We start from the raw sequence: 15,208 nt of genomic DNA on the forward strand, positions 1-15,208 counted from the left end.
GAGTGTCCGACAAGGATTCGGACGTGGCAGAGGAGGCCGGGGAAGCCACATGGGAGCCTACTCCATGGAGCGATGCTGGCTGAGCTGCCGCCATCTTGGCTGCAGTGGCGGGAGCCGAGGGAGAAGTGAAAAACTGCTGGATTTCACCCCGGATTGGGGTCCGACGAGGGGTGGTCGAGTGTCCCGAAGCTCCCCTTGTCTTTCGGCGCTTCGCTGACCGCATTCCAGGCGCCCACAGGTATCGTCGGCTGGGTGAAGGGCAGACAGGCACGGAGCTCGGGGAAAACACAGCTTCAGCCGTCCATGTCCAGACCACGCCCCCTTGTTATATATTTTTTCCTGTAAAGTTTTAATAGGTGATGTCATATGCTGCTTCTTATAACATTTAGATTCATTCATCCATTACATACATTTCACTTGTCGCATCTTCCTCACACTGATGACTGTTTGAAGAACATAAATTGGTTGTAGAGACTTATCAGCAAGTAAAAAAAGATCTTAAACATTGACTTCTACAGACTTTATAGTTGTATTGCACATGTGTATGCTTTTTTTTTTTTTTTTTTTATACCTTTCACTGCATGATTTGCTAGGATTGTCTTTATTTACACCAACCAATTTTATCATCTTCATATGAAACTGATCAGAACATGCAGCCTTCTATACAGTCAGCTGATTTTTGCTTGTATCTCTTTCTCTCTCTCAGTGCCTCCAGAGGTGAAGGTGTGGGGTCATCGTCAGTCGGACGATGTGACCAGACTTCAGTGCCTGGTGTACGGGTTTCACCCCCGACCTGTGGATGTGAAGTGGGTGAGGAATGGGGTAGACCATGTTCCTTCAGATGAAATGAGTCCAATTCTCCCCCATCCTGATGGCACCTATCAGATCAGAGTCAGTGTGGAAGTGCCAACCAAGGAGGGAGACACTTACTCCTGTCATGTGGAGCACAGCAGTCTGGGGGATGAGACTTTCAGTGTGATATGGGGTGAGTGATGTTTATGTACACAGAATAGAGTATATGACACCTAGAAAAGTAGGGGGAGAGTGCAAACTGTTTAGATAAAATTATTAAAGCTTCAGACTGGGCAGAAACCATCCTTCTATGACCCTTCCCAATTCCCTCCAACCTATCCTGCCAGGCCTCTTTTTTTCTTACCTTTTGAAGCTAGCTATACTCAACTAAGTCCCCTGTCCAGCTCCATCACCACCGCTGGTTCTGGGTGCTGGCAACTGCTAATCCAGGACTGCAGTAGTGGTTTAGACCAGGGGGTTGTACTCCCCTCCATTGATGTCACTCCTCTCAAGAAATCCAATAGCAAATGTCCACATCACCCAGGCAGTGAGGTGTATATGCAAAAAGGACCCAGTGGAAAGTAAACAAAAGACTTGGGGCTATCTTAAAGCGTAACTTCACCCAAAAGGGGAAGTTCAGCTTGTTTGCATCCTCCCCCTCCACTGCCACATTTGGCACTTTTTGCGGGGGGGGCAAGTACCTGGTTTTGATAGGTACCCACTCCCACTTGCAGTCAGATTACCGGCGATCTGAGCTAAAGTTTGGCCCCCCTCCTTCTTCCCCTAAAGCATTCTGTGACACATCACAGGTCCCAGAAACTACATACAGGACCAATCAGAAAGCGCAGAAGGAAACTGTCTATGAAGCCGCAAGGCCGCAAGTTAAAGTGTTACTAAACCCAGATCCTGCATTCACTATATCAATACAGTGTACTTGTCTAGACTACTTTATTTTAGACTGCTCTCCTGCAGTACAATGGACATGGAAATGCAATTATTTTACTAATTATAAATTGATAAATACCTTTTCTCTATCGTCCATCGACAGACGCAGCCTCATCTTCATCAGCTGAATGGGTTATGCTGCCCCCTGCAGGAGTAGTCTAGGCAGTAAAAGATTCTACATGTACACGCACACGTGGCTGTCCGCGCAGGCATAACCCACCCACACTCAGCTCAGCAAACCAGTTTGTTTCTGCCTAGAGAAAGAGTAGGATCTAGGTTTAACGCTAGGACTCCGGTCTCAGTTTTTTTTATTCTTTTCAGAATAGTTTGTTTTATTTCTCTTTACTCAGTTGCTAGCTAGTGTCAGGGAATTGATCCTGGTGATCTACAAGCAATGCCAGCTGGGGCTTCGCACTGGATAATCTAGATCCTTATGGCCCCCCCCAGCCTGGCCTACGAGCGTGAGCCAGTATCAGTGTTAGTGTTAATTAACACTGGTTGCACTGATACTGGTTGCACTAATGCAGCACAAAGGGGTTAATTAACTGCCACTGGTCGGTCACGAATGCATCAGTGACCAGCAGTGGCAATACATTAACCCCCTCATGCTGCATAATACAAATACCATTGGTAATTAAATTAACCACTTGCCAACCCTTCACAGTACATATACTGTGACAGGGTGGCAGCTACAGGTGTACGTTGCTGCCTGTTTTTGGTGTATGCCCCTCTTCTATCTATTTTAAAATCATTTGGGGGAAAAAAAATTTCATTTCGGCGCATCCCTAGTAACAAGAAAGTGGATGCAACATAAATGTAAGTGTAGGATAATTTCACCAGTAGCTGAGATGTGATGTGATCTTTAGAAGTACTAAAATTGTAGATGTAGTATAATTCTGTGTTTATTAACCACTTCCCGTCACCCCACTGCCTATTTACGTCGACAGTGTGGCTCTCCCAGGCAAAATCACGTTAATAGGCGTCATCTGCCTGGGAGGCCACTAGGGGGCGAGTGCACGGCGGCGCGCTCCCATCCCCCGATCGTCAGCGGGGAAGCCAGTGCGGGTGTCAGGCAGCTCCGATGGCCGCCTAACACCGGCGATCTCCCCCCGCTGACAGAGAAGAAGATGTAAACACGGCCGTCCGTCCTTCTCCCTGCAATGATCACAGAGACCATGCGATCCTGCTATATATAGGATCGCATGTCTCTATGATCATTTCAAAAGCCCAACCCCCCCCCCCACAGTTAGAATCACTCCCCTAGGCTTACATTTAACCCCTTGATCACCCACAGGGTTAACCCCTTCCTTGCCAATGGCATTATTACAGTAACAGTGCATATTTTTAGCACTGATTACTGTAGTAATGTCACTGGTCCCCCCAAAAGTGTCAAAAATGTCAGTTAGGGATCCAATCTGTCTGGCGCAATGTTGCAGTCCCGCAAAAAAAAATGAAGATTGCCGCCATTACTAGTAGAAAAAATAAATAAATAAAAATTACAGAAATCTTTCCCGTAGTTAGTAAACGCAATAACTTTTGCGCAAACCAATCAAAATACGCCTATTGTGTGTGTTTTTTTTTTTTTTTTTACCAACAAAAATATGTAGCAGAAAACAAATTGGCCTAAAATGTTAAAAATGTTTTGATTTTTACATTTTTTTTTTGGCAATGTTATATAGCAGAATGTGAAAAATATATATTTTTTTTTTTTTCAAAATTGTCGCTCTTTTTTTGTTTATAGCGCAAAAAATAAAAATCGCACAGGTGATCAAATACCACCGAAAGAAAGCTCTATTTGTGGGGGGGAAAAAGGACATTTTGTTTGGGTACAGCGTTGCATGACCGTGCAATTGTCCGTTAAAGTAACGGAGTGCCGAATCCCAAAATAGGGTCTGGTCATTAAGCAGGAAAATCTTCTGGTCTTAAAGTAGTTAAAGATACTGTATTCACAGTAATCAGTCATACACCTATGTTCTTCCGTTAGCATTTCAAAAGGACAGGGCCAGCTTCTAAGATAGAGATAACACCTAGATGCCAATAAAATATCCCACCCGAGTAAACATAGATTGCCTCCTCCTAGCCATTTTGGTTACAAGAATCAGCAGAGGGTCAGGAGAAGGCTGCAGAACGTCTACAAGCTTTCATTGATATCAACAGATCTAAGGAATCGAATCTCTCATAAAAGCTAAAATATTGGGGGGGCGTGGCCTGGCGCAGCATGAGGTGAGACGTGAGTAGCTGGAGCTCCGTCACCCACACATCCTAACCTTGATAATCCTGTACCCTCTCGGCTCGATCTGACCCGCCACCTACCCCTACACGCTCCGGACACCCCACGGGTCATGTCGCCGCCGAAGAAGCCCTCGGATGCAGTGGCCAAGCTCGAGAAGTTTCGCCGACAGGCTGGGGAGGCCCCGATCCAAGATGGCGCCGGGCCGTCCACGGCCGCGGGATCGAAGGGCGGCGCTGACACAGCGACGGTGCTGGAGGCAATCTCTGTATGCCAGGCATCCTTAACCTCTAAGATCGACGAGGTAAAGGTAGACATTTCTTTAATCCGGCAAGATATGAGGCAGTTGCGGGAGAGGATCGCGGAGGCGGAACACAGGATAGGGGGAATGGAAGACTCCCTCCCCCCGCTGCAGCACACCACCGCTCGCTTGCAGGACCAGGTGTCTCACATCCTCGCCAAACAGGATGATATGGAGAACCGCCTGAGACGGTGTAACCTCCGCTTCATTGGGCTCCCTGAGGGATCGGAGGGTAGAGACCCCAACACATACCTGGAGGATCTCCTTATTCAAACATATGGCCGGGACTCATTCTCCCCCACATTCGTGGTGGAGCGGGCACACCGCCTGTCAGGCCGACCTCCACCCCAGGGAGCTCCCCCCCGCACGTTTATCGCCAAATTCCTCAATTACCGAGACCGAGACACTATACTTCGCCTGGCTAGGGAGAAGGGGAACATCCCAATGGGAAACAACAGGGTGGCAATATTCCCGGACTACTCGGCTGAAGTACAGAGGAAGAGAAAGAACTTTATGGAGGCCAAACGCAGACTTAGGATTAAACATCTCAAATACGCAATGCTCTACCCAGCCAGACTCCGTGTTGAAGGAGAGGACCGGGTTCACTTCTTTGACGATCCGGAAGCGGCCATAGCGTGGCTGGAGCACCTTGAAACCCGCGGCTGAATTGGGAAACCTTCTGACACTGGCATCTTGCTTCCTCAGGTTCTTCTCCCCCCTTATACATTCAACTGTACGTTTCCCCTTGTTTTTCTCCCTTCCCCCCCCCTTTTTTCTTTTTTCCATTTTTTTTTTCTCAACATTCTACTCCAATTGCTGCGCCTCTGGCTCTGGTCCGTGCCTCGGCTGTCTCTCCCTCTCCAAATCACCAGCTGCTGAACTCTGTGCCTTGGCCGTGACCAGACGGACACTGTATACATGCACTAGCCACCTGACACCGAACAGTACTGCTTCACCTCCCCTGGCTGAGAGGGTCCATTTCTAGGAGACGGGGCTAGCGAGCCCTGCTACGTTCCAACACGCCTCAAGCCCCGGGAGAGAATTGTGACATGCTGACCAGCGTTATTTCGCCCCTGACACCTGCTGGGGCCAGGTGTATGGCCCCCGTCTGGCCAAAACTCCCAATTTTTGCTTGCATGGTTTGGCTGACCCCCCTGTCTTTCCCTTCCCGCACCCTGCAATTGGTTCTCTGGACTGTCGCATATCTGGAGTTAACGCGGGGGACAGCCTTCCATGCCGTGCACGAGATCTCCCTTTCCCCCCTTTGTTTTTGGCTGGCTATGGCGGGGGCCTTGTTGTTGTTGTTTTTGGGTTTTTTGGGACTACAGGCCCGCACAAGTTGGGGTGGGTGCAGGGCGGGGTGGGGGGTTGGGGGTTTTTCTTTTTTTTTGTTATGTTATACTGCAAATGTTTATTGGACCGTGCATAGATGTTTTCTGATACCATTGCTTTTCATTTACTGTATCCCCGGTGTCGGCCCGGGGGCTGTGTGGAGCGACTCGCCTTGTGGCCTGGTTCGCTGCTGCGCACGCGCCCGCAGCCGAGGGGGACATGGCATTTCCCGAGATCCCTGGGTGCACCTGCTATCCTGCTACAACTGTCCCATGATGGCTAATATTAAACTAATGACGTGGAACGTCAGAGGCCTGCGAGATAAGGTGAAGCGCTCCGCGGCCTTTGCCATCTTGAAAAAACATAAGCCTGATGTACTGATTCTTGTGGAGACGCATTTGGAGGGGCGCATGCACCTATCCCTTAAGCGTCCCTGGATAGGGTGGGTGTATCATTCTGCCCACACCTCCCACTCCCGGGGGGTGGCGGTGCTGGTATCCAAACATGTCCACTTCCAGCTCCAGGGATCTCGGGTTGACTCTCAGGGACGATTTATTTTCATGTCTGTGCTGATATTTGGTGAACCGTGGCTGCTACTGGCTTATTATGTACCTCCGCCATTCGCAATGGCTGTGATCACGGAGGGATTGACTTTTATGGCTCAAAACCCGGGAATTCCTGCGGTTTGGCTCGGGGACTTTAATACTGTGATGGACCCGAGCGTTGATAGGATGCAGGCGACTCCACACGCGAGTGGGACCCCCACCTCCACCCGGTTCGCACGCTTGATGGACAGTGTGGGCCTGGTGGACACGTGGAGGGTCAGGTACCCAACCAGACGGGAATATTCTTGCTTCTCCACAACCCACCATTCGATGTCCCGTATTGATTTGATTCTACTCTCTAAAACTTTACTTCCCAGACTGTTGACAGTAGGGTTCCTCCCCAGGTCCTTGTCAGACCACTGCCCCTATTGGGTGTCGATCGGGCTGCCACACGACAGGTCGCCACCGGCCTGGCGTCTGCGCCCGCTTTGGCTGTCACTGTTGCCGGCGGAGGCCTCGCTCGACACCCAGTGGGAACGATACTTTAGTGACAATGTGGGTACGGCGTCTCCCTTGGCGATATGGGAGGCCTTTAAGCTTCACGCCCGCGCTACCCTGATATCCCACATTAAGGCCTTCAAGGCTGGTTCGGCGGCGGCGCACGACAGTGCGATAGCCGACCTTCGGGGGGCGGAGGCTGCCTTCGTGGCCACTCCCTCCAGCGATGGGGCCTCCCGCCTTAGGGAACTGACGAGAGCAGTTGCTCAAATTGAGCTCGAACAGGCTAATAACAGGATGTTCTTCCAACGCCAGAAGATCTTTGAGCATGGTGAGAGGGCCGGGAAACTACTGGCTTATCTGGTTCACTGTGAAGACAGGCCCCCAGTAGTCATTTCACTTCAGACCGAATCAGGTGACTTGGTGACTGACCCCGTGGTTGTTGCTGACAGGTTCCGATCATTCTTTGCAGATTTGTACACGTCTCGGGCCCCTGATGACCTCACGGAAATGCATTTGCTACTGGATGAGGTTGAGTTTCCTAGGCTTACTGATGACCAGGTGTCTGAGTTGGAGGCTCCGATATCGGCAGGTGAGATTGCTGAGGCCGTGTCCAGGTTCCCCAGGTCTAAGTCCCCAGGGACGGACGGACTCCCCATTGAGTTTTATGCCCATTTCTCCGAACTTCTTCTGCCGCAGCTACTGAGGTTGTTTACTGCCATCTTTGAGGAAGATAGGTTACCCGCGTCCATGAAGGAGGCATTGATCGTGCTGATTCCTAAGCCGGGTAAGGACCCCCGATTCCCGGAGTCGTACCGCCCGATCTCCCTCCTTCAGGTGGACGTTAAAGTGCTTGCAAAAATTCTTTCCATCCGCTTAAATCGGGTCATCTTGTCACTGATACATGGTGATCAGACAGGCTTCATGCCCGGAAAAAACACATCCTTTAATCTTCGTAGGTTGCATATGAACTTACAGGCTCGGCATGAGAACTCAGGTAGCAGGGTTGTTGTGACACTGGACACGGCCAAAGCCTTCGATTCTGTGGAGTGGAGCTTTCTCTGGGCATGCCTTGAGAGGTTCGGGTTTGGCCCGCGGTTCATTAAGTGGATCCGCTTGATGTATAGTGCTCCGGTCGCCAAGGTTCTTGCGAATGGCAGGACCTCAGAATCGTTCCCGCTTACCAGGGGGACGAGACAGGGCTGCCCACTCTCTCCTTTACTGTACGCCTTGGCGGCCGAACCACTAGCCATTGCTATCCGTAATCACCCCGGTATAGAAGGACTGCGTATGGGATCCCTGACCGAAAAGCTTAGCATGTATGCGGACGACACGTTGCTGTACTTGGCGGACTCGGACGCCTCTCTTACCACGGCCTTGCAATTGATAGAACGATATGGCAGATACTCCGGTCTGCAGATGAACTGGGACAAGTCCCAGATCCTGCCTGTAGATCATCCTGCCCCACCCCGGTCCCCCTCACCCTTACCCCTACAGCGAGTATCGAAGATCAAATATCTGGGAGTCATAGTCACGACTGACCCCCGCGATTACATCCGGGATAACGTCCAACCCCTTTATGACCTGATCAAAGCCAAAACCCAAATATGGGCAAGGCTCCCCCTAGGTGTAATGGGGAGGGTGAATCTTGTAAAAATGGTCCTGCTCCCGAAAATACTCTATATTCTCTGGCATTCCCCGATATACCTGCCGTTAAAATATTTCAAACAAATGGAATCCCTTCTTAAAGCTTTTGTGTGGGGCCAGAGCAGGCACAAGCTTGCCTGGCGCAAACTTAAAAATCCCTCAAATCTGGGTGGCGTGGCCCTGCCGGATTTCAACCTCTACTACCTTGCCGCCCAATTGTCCCACCTGTTTCACATAGACAAAACCGACAGGACACGTTTTCTGCAGCTCCTGTGCCCCAGGTGGTCCCAAATGACTGACGAACCACTGACTGTTATTCTTCGGGGGGTGAGGGGCTCCGAGATTGCAGGTGAGACGGCCTCCTTGCTGTATCATTATGGCAGGGTCTGGGAGGTGGTTATGACTAAGATGCAGTACCCAGCCCTACACACTCATACCCCCCTCTGGCACAATGCGACCCTGGCGGAGTTCGTGTCTGTGCCGGACCCTGAGCTCTGGTGTAGTAAAGGGATTCACTCCCTCTCACACTTGCTGCATGAGACGACCCTACGCACATTCGCTGACCTGAGCTCCACCTTTGACCTCCCAGCCTCCATGCTTTTCCGATACTGCCAGCTTAGACATGCGTTTAGGGCCCAATTCCCGACCCCCCCCCACCCTCTGGAGACCCCCTCTATGTTGGAATTCCTTAAGAGTACCGACCCCCAACACTTGATTTCCATCTTGTACGCAGAACTCCACACTCCTAGTTCCACGGCGCTCGCCTATGCAGCTAAAACCCCCTGGGAGGCAGATATAGGGACTATAGAAGATGATGAATGGGATGATGCTCTGAAGTCGTGCAAAACTGTGTCTCCCAGACTGTCGGATCGACTCACCCAACTTTTCATTCTCCACCGGGCATATCTAACCCCCATCGGCCTCCAGAGCTACAGGCCTGAAGTGTCACCCAGTTGCCCAATGTGCCGGTTGGCTGTGGGCACCTTTTTCCACCTCCTCTGGAATTGTCCTCAGCTCCAGGGGTACTGGAAACAAATCGTTACTTTCCTTCACGACAAGATGGGCTCCCCGGTACAGCTGGTCCCCAAACAGTGCCTGCTGGGTATATACCCAGATGAGGATATGGACAAAAGCAAACTTATTTTTCTCCAGACCACATTGTTCATAGCTCGAAAGCTGATCGCCCGAAGGTGGATGCGGGATTCCCCGCCCACTTTCGGTGCCTGGAAGGCTGAAGTCAATGTGGTCCTACCGTACCATAAACTCATGTATAAGAACAGGGGAAACCCAGCCAAATTCACTAAGATATGGGATAGGTGGGTCCAGAGCCCGGACACGGGGAGCTGAGACGCCTCCTGCCTATGACTGTGACCCCCGCAAGTAGCAGATTCTACTTTATGTGTGCTCTGTGCAAGTAATGTTAACCACTGTGCCCAACTGAAGTGCCTTGCTTAAACTGTACCTACATGCATGGTCCTTGATGACATCTGTTGAATTTCTATGTTTATTGTTGTAAAACTTGTTTTAATTTTTTTTTTTTCCAATAAACTCACTGATTTGTAAGAAAAGCTAAAATATTGGCAGAATTCCAACAGTTAAACAATACATCGAGTATGTTTATTCTCTTCTGCTGAGAGAGCAACTTGTTTACCGCCACTGTAATGCCACATGCATGGGGGGGCAGCCGGTACTCTCACCCCGGGTGCAACATTTAGGGGGGCGCAAAATTATTTCTGTTCCCCCCCAAGTGTGCTGTGTTGCACCCATGTGCAACATGCCTCCCCCGGCCCCTACACCTCTGATGAGGCATGTCTCGACTCCCGGGCATTGCTCTGCAGCAGCAATCGGGTAGGTCAGTGTTGGAATCAGGTTGGTCTGTAGTACTGTACAAGTGGAAGGGAGTGCTAAAAGTCCACGTATTAGAGGGCGCAAATTTCTTGCCGACAACCCATGCTACGCCACTGTTCATATGCAAGTTTTAGCAAGTTTGGCAGAGATGGCTAGACTTACCAGGGTTGCCCTCCACAACTAGTAATGGATAGATTACTGCAGCTGTAAACACTATGGAGGTTATACCCCATGGGAATCTGGTCTTTAGCTCTTCCACCTTTTTGAACCAGTTTATTTTAATTATTTATGTTTGTTAATTTTGTGTTTTGCACTTTTTACTTACAAAACTCCTCTGGAGCCATAACAATAGACTCAAAAGTTATTGATGTATGAGCTATAATCTTTTCTGATCCATTGTATCAATGCATGGCTGTATATCCTATATGAAGTGCTGTATGATGTAACTACTTTCTTGCTCAGGTTTTTGATATCAATGAAAGAGTTTGGATTAAAAAAAATATATATATTAGCAGCAGAGAAATGAAAATAATTCCTTCTGATTGTACAAATGTTGGGCTACATGTACAGTATCTCACAAAAGTGAGTACACCCCTCATATGTTTGTAAATATTTTATTATATCTTTTCATGTGACAACACTGAAGAAATGACACTTTGCTACAATGTAAAGTATTGAGTGTACAGCTTGTATAACAGTGTAAATTTGCTGTCCCCTCAAAATAACTCAACACACAGCCATTTAAGCGGTAGTATCCCGCTTTTTGACACTTTTAACTACAGGTAAGCCTATAATAAGGCTTACCTGTAGGTACAATTAATATCTCCTAAACCGGCACAGTTTAGGAGATATTTGCAGTGCATGCAGCCGCTCACGCGCTCTGAAGGTCCGGGGGGGGACCTTCAGCTTTCCTTGCCGGGAGCTTGCCGGAAAATCACTCCGCGCGCATGCGCTGGAGTGATGTCATTGCGGCTCCAGCCAATCACAGCGCCGGAGCCGCTGAACCCGGAAGAGACGTCGAGGGATCATGGCAGCGCCCGCAGCGGTGTCCGGGGGTCCGTGTCGGGGCTTCATTCTAAGGTAAGTAATACATAATGAGCTAGTATGCGATGCATACTAGCTCATTATGCCTTTGTCTTGCAGGTTTTTTTTTTGTTTTTCGGGTTTACAAATTGGGCCCAATTAGCAATTTTACCTCCCCGGTGTCATGTGACTCGTTAGTGTTACAAGGTCTCAGGTGTGAATGGGGAGCAGGTGTGTTAAATTTGGTGTTATCGCTCTCACTCTCTCATACTGGTCACTGGAAGTTCAACATGGCACCTCATGGCAAAGAACTCTCTGAGGATCTGAAAAAAAGAATTGTTGCTGTACATAAAGATGGCCTAGGCTATATGAAGATTGCCAAGACCCTGAAACTGAGCTTCAGCACAGTGGCCAAGACCATACAGTAGTGTAACAGGACAGGTTCCACTCAGAACAGGCCTCGTTATGGTTGACCAAAGGTGTTGAGTGCACGTGCTCAGCGTCATATCCAGAGGTTGTCTTTGGGAAATAGATGAGTGCTGCCAGCATTGCTGCAGAGGTTGAAGGGGTGGGGGGTCAGCCTGTCAGTGCTCAGACCATACGCCGCACACTGCATCAAATTGGTCTGCATGGCTGTCATCCCAGAAAGAAGCCTCTTCTTAAGATGATGCACAAGAAAGCCCACCAAATGGTTTGCTGAAGACAAGCAGACTAAGGACATGGATTACTGGAACCATGTCCTGTGGTTTGATGAGACCAAGGTAAACTTATTTGGTTCAGATGGTGTCAAGCGTGTGTGGCGGCAACCAGGTGAGGAGTACAAAGATAAGTGCTTACAGTGGTGGGAATGTCTTGGTCTGGGGCTGCATGAGTGCTGCCGGCACTGGGGAGCTACAGTTCATTGAGGGAACCATGAATGCCAACATGTACTGTGACATACTGAAGCAGAGCATGATCCCCTTCCTTCGGAGACTGGGCAGCAGGGCAGTATTCCAACATGATAACGACCCCAAACACACCTGCAAGACAACCACTGCCTTACTAAAGAAGTTGAGGGTAAAGGTGATGGACTGGCCAAGCATGTCTCCAGACCTAAACCCTATTGAGCATCTGTGGGGCATACTTAAACGGAGGGTGGAGGAGCGCAAGGTCTCTAACATCCACCAGCTCCGTGATGTCATCATGGAGGAGTGGAAGAGGACTCCAGTGGCAACCTGTGAAGCTCTGGTGAACTCCATGCCCAAGAGGGTTAAGGCAGTGCTGGAAAATAATGATGGCCACACAAAATATTGGCACTTTGGGCCCAGTTTGGACATTGTCACTTAGGGGTGTACTCACTTTTGTTGCCAGAGGTTTAGACATTAATGGCTGTGTGTTGAGTTATTTTGAGGGGACAGCAAATTCACACTGTTATACAAGCTGTACACTCACTACTTTACATTGTAGCAAAGTGTCATTTCTTCAGTGTTGTCACATGAAAAGATAGAATAAAATATTTACAAAAATGTGAGAGGTGTACTCACTTTTGTGAGATACTGTAAATGTAAATCTTGATTTGTAGCACATTGAGAATCTGAGAAACACATAAAACTGTTGTGGCGCCTCATTGCAGCACATTCGTACAGTCACGATCAGATTAATCCACTGGTGTCAGAAATTCTATCCCCGACACAGCGATCAGCGCCATTTTGGGCCAATCCAACTCTGGTCACTTTAGAACACAGAACCGTCCTGCAGGCTGAGACAGAAACACCTCCCATGGTTGATTGGCCAAGGACTGAAGTCCAGCTCACATCCATATTTCTATAAATTGAGAAGCATGAGATATGGATGGGGAGATTTCCACTAAGCCAGTTCAACTGGGAAGTTACTGATTTCTAAGGCATGCTTCTGCCAAGGAATGAACTTCAGTAAAGTTTATTTCTGTTATCCCGTTTTATTTTCATAGCTTATAGCCAATTGTCTTTTTTGTAACCTTTTTTTTTTCTTTGTATATTATTTTATGCACTGCCCACTTTCGGAATAATAAGTTATAACATTAATAAGTGACTTTTGTGTACTAAGCTAGGGCTCATATCTCTGGAGAGATTGTTGCATTAGTGTCCGTGCTCGATCTAATTTAATTTAAATAATTGAATTGCCAATATATATGCAATTGCACTGTGTGTCGGCAGATTGCATGCAGATTGTAAACTAGCAGATCTGGCAGGGTTGGTGGCAGGCTATTGTGATGTGTCTGGTGTGTGGACAGTGGGAAGAGCAGATAACATGGGGGTTCTAGCTTGTAGGATAGCTGGAGGAATCCTAGAAGTGTGTGATAATTGCTACACTGTTCCTCAATCCAGATGTGCAGCGGATTGTATGTAAGATTTGTATCTGCTTGTGTGTGGTCAGCCAGCTGAATTAGAGTGTGTCTCCACCAGTGGTGGCCAGAGGTAGTGCAGGCTGTGAAAGTATCACAGAGAGTCTTAATTGCTCAGTACAAGTTTCCCACTTATTCCCTCATACCATGGTCATTGACCATGCCCCGGTTAGCTAGCTGCCGCGGATGTGCATTACTGTGACAGGGGCATTTTGGGCTTTCTTAATACAGTGATCAGTTAGAGGAGGGTGGGAGGAGGACTATCTTTATTCCAGAAAGGCTTTACACTTTTTTTTTATTCTATTTGGAAATCAAAAGGGAGAGCTCACCCCCATGTGTATCACATCCTATTATACGATACACAAAGGAAAAAAATTCAGACTTATGAAATTATTATTATCAGGGCTTTTTTTCCTCGAAGAATAGGTGCAGGGACTCCCCCCTTCTGAGTCACCCCTTGTATGCGCCCCCTACCCACCTTTGAACACTGTGCCTTGGTCCCACCCCCTACCCACCTACTGTACATTTTAGAGAATACAGAACCAAATATCAATTGTGGTGCTAAATAATTTATATGTAATTTCTTAATGATAACAAGAAAAGCAGTAAAATAGATCCCCTGCAGCCAGCAACAATAGAACCCCCTTCCCCATCGACAACAGATCCCCCAAGCAACAATAGAATCCACCCCAGCAACAAAAGATCCCCCGCAGCAACAATAGATTCCACCCCTGCCACAATAGACCCCCATTCAGCAACAATGAACCACCCACAACAAAATACCACACCCCAGTAACATAAGAGCCCCCCAGAACAACGACTATTCTCCAAGCAGCCAGCAATAATAGACCCCTCCCTCAACAGTAGAACCCTCCCAGCAACATAAGACCCCCCAGTAACAATAGATTGTCCAACCGGCAAAACTAGACCCTCACACAAAAATACACCCCCACCAGTCACAATAGATCCTCCAGCAGCCAGCATAAATATACCCTCCAGCATACCCCTAGCAATTACATTCAGTGCTGGAGGTGCCGGAACTGCGTTCTCCCGCGTTCCTGCTGAAAAAAAGCCCTGATTATTATATAGAATTTATATGGCGCCAACAGTTTATGCAGCGCTTTACAACTTGAGGGTAAACAGTACAAATATAATACACTTTAATACAATAGGAATCAGAGGGCCCTGCTCGCTAGAGCTTACAATCTATTGCTGGCCATACACGTATAGATTTTTGGACGAGAATATTCGTAGAACATTCGTACGAACATTCTTTGAACATTCGTACGAACATTCTTTGAACATTCGTTGAATAGACGAATGTCGTTCGAAAATTGTCTTTTGCTTTTAACATTTAATTTTAAAAGGAATGTAATTTCTGAACGATAACCACATACACTGCCCGAAAATTTGTTGATTGAGAAAAGTTTTCCCTTCTGCCCCTACGAATTTTACCATCCCTGCAGTCGAAAAGGGACATCGATTTAACCCCACTGACGATTAGAAAATCAAACGAATTTTCTTGAAACAAAAATTTCCGGATGAAAATCTATACGTGTATGGCCAGCCTAAGATATGACACACACAACTTATTAATTGACTAATTAACTTGTTTATTCTATGTGGCATATAAACTTTCTATAGTATTCATGTGGCATAATGCCAAGGAGATTTTCACACACAAT

The 15,208-nt window shown here is 48.0% G+C and overlaps 1 protein-coding gene across 3 annotated transcripts in view; it reads left to right on the top strand.

Moving 5' to 3' along the window:
* LOC309559451 (class I histocompatibility antigen, F10 alpha chain-like) overlaps positions 1-15,208 on the top strand; it is a 751,751-nt gene that overhangs the window by 103,995 nt on the left and 632,548 nt on the right. For 2 of the 3 annotated variants that reach the window (XM_082262719.1, XM_082262718.1), the window contains exon 4: positions 707-985. The exons of the other annotated variant lie outside the window; for it this stretch is intronic. In XM_082262719.1, coding sequence (XP_082118845.1) covers positions 707-985 — 279 coding nt within the window. The remainder of the gene's footprint in view (positions 1-706; positions 986-15,208) is intronic. 3 annotated transcript variants of the gene reach the window in all.

The sequence above is a fragment of the Pelophylax lessonae genome (genome assembly GCF_965119305.1).
Source record: "Pelophylax lessonae genome assembly, chromosome: 7".
In the NCBI taxonomy this organism is placed as follows: domain Eukaryota; kingdom Metazoa; phylum Chordata; class Amphibia; order Anura; family Ranidae; genus Pelophylax; species Pelophylax lessonae.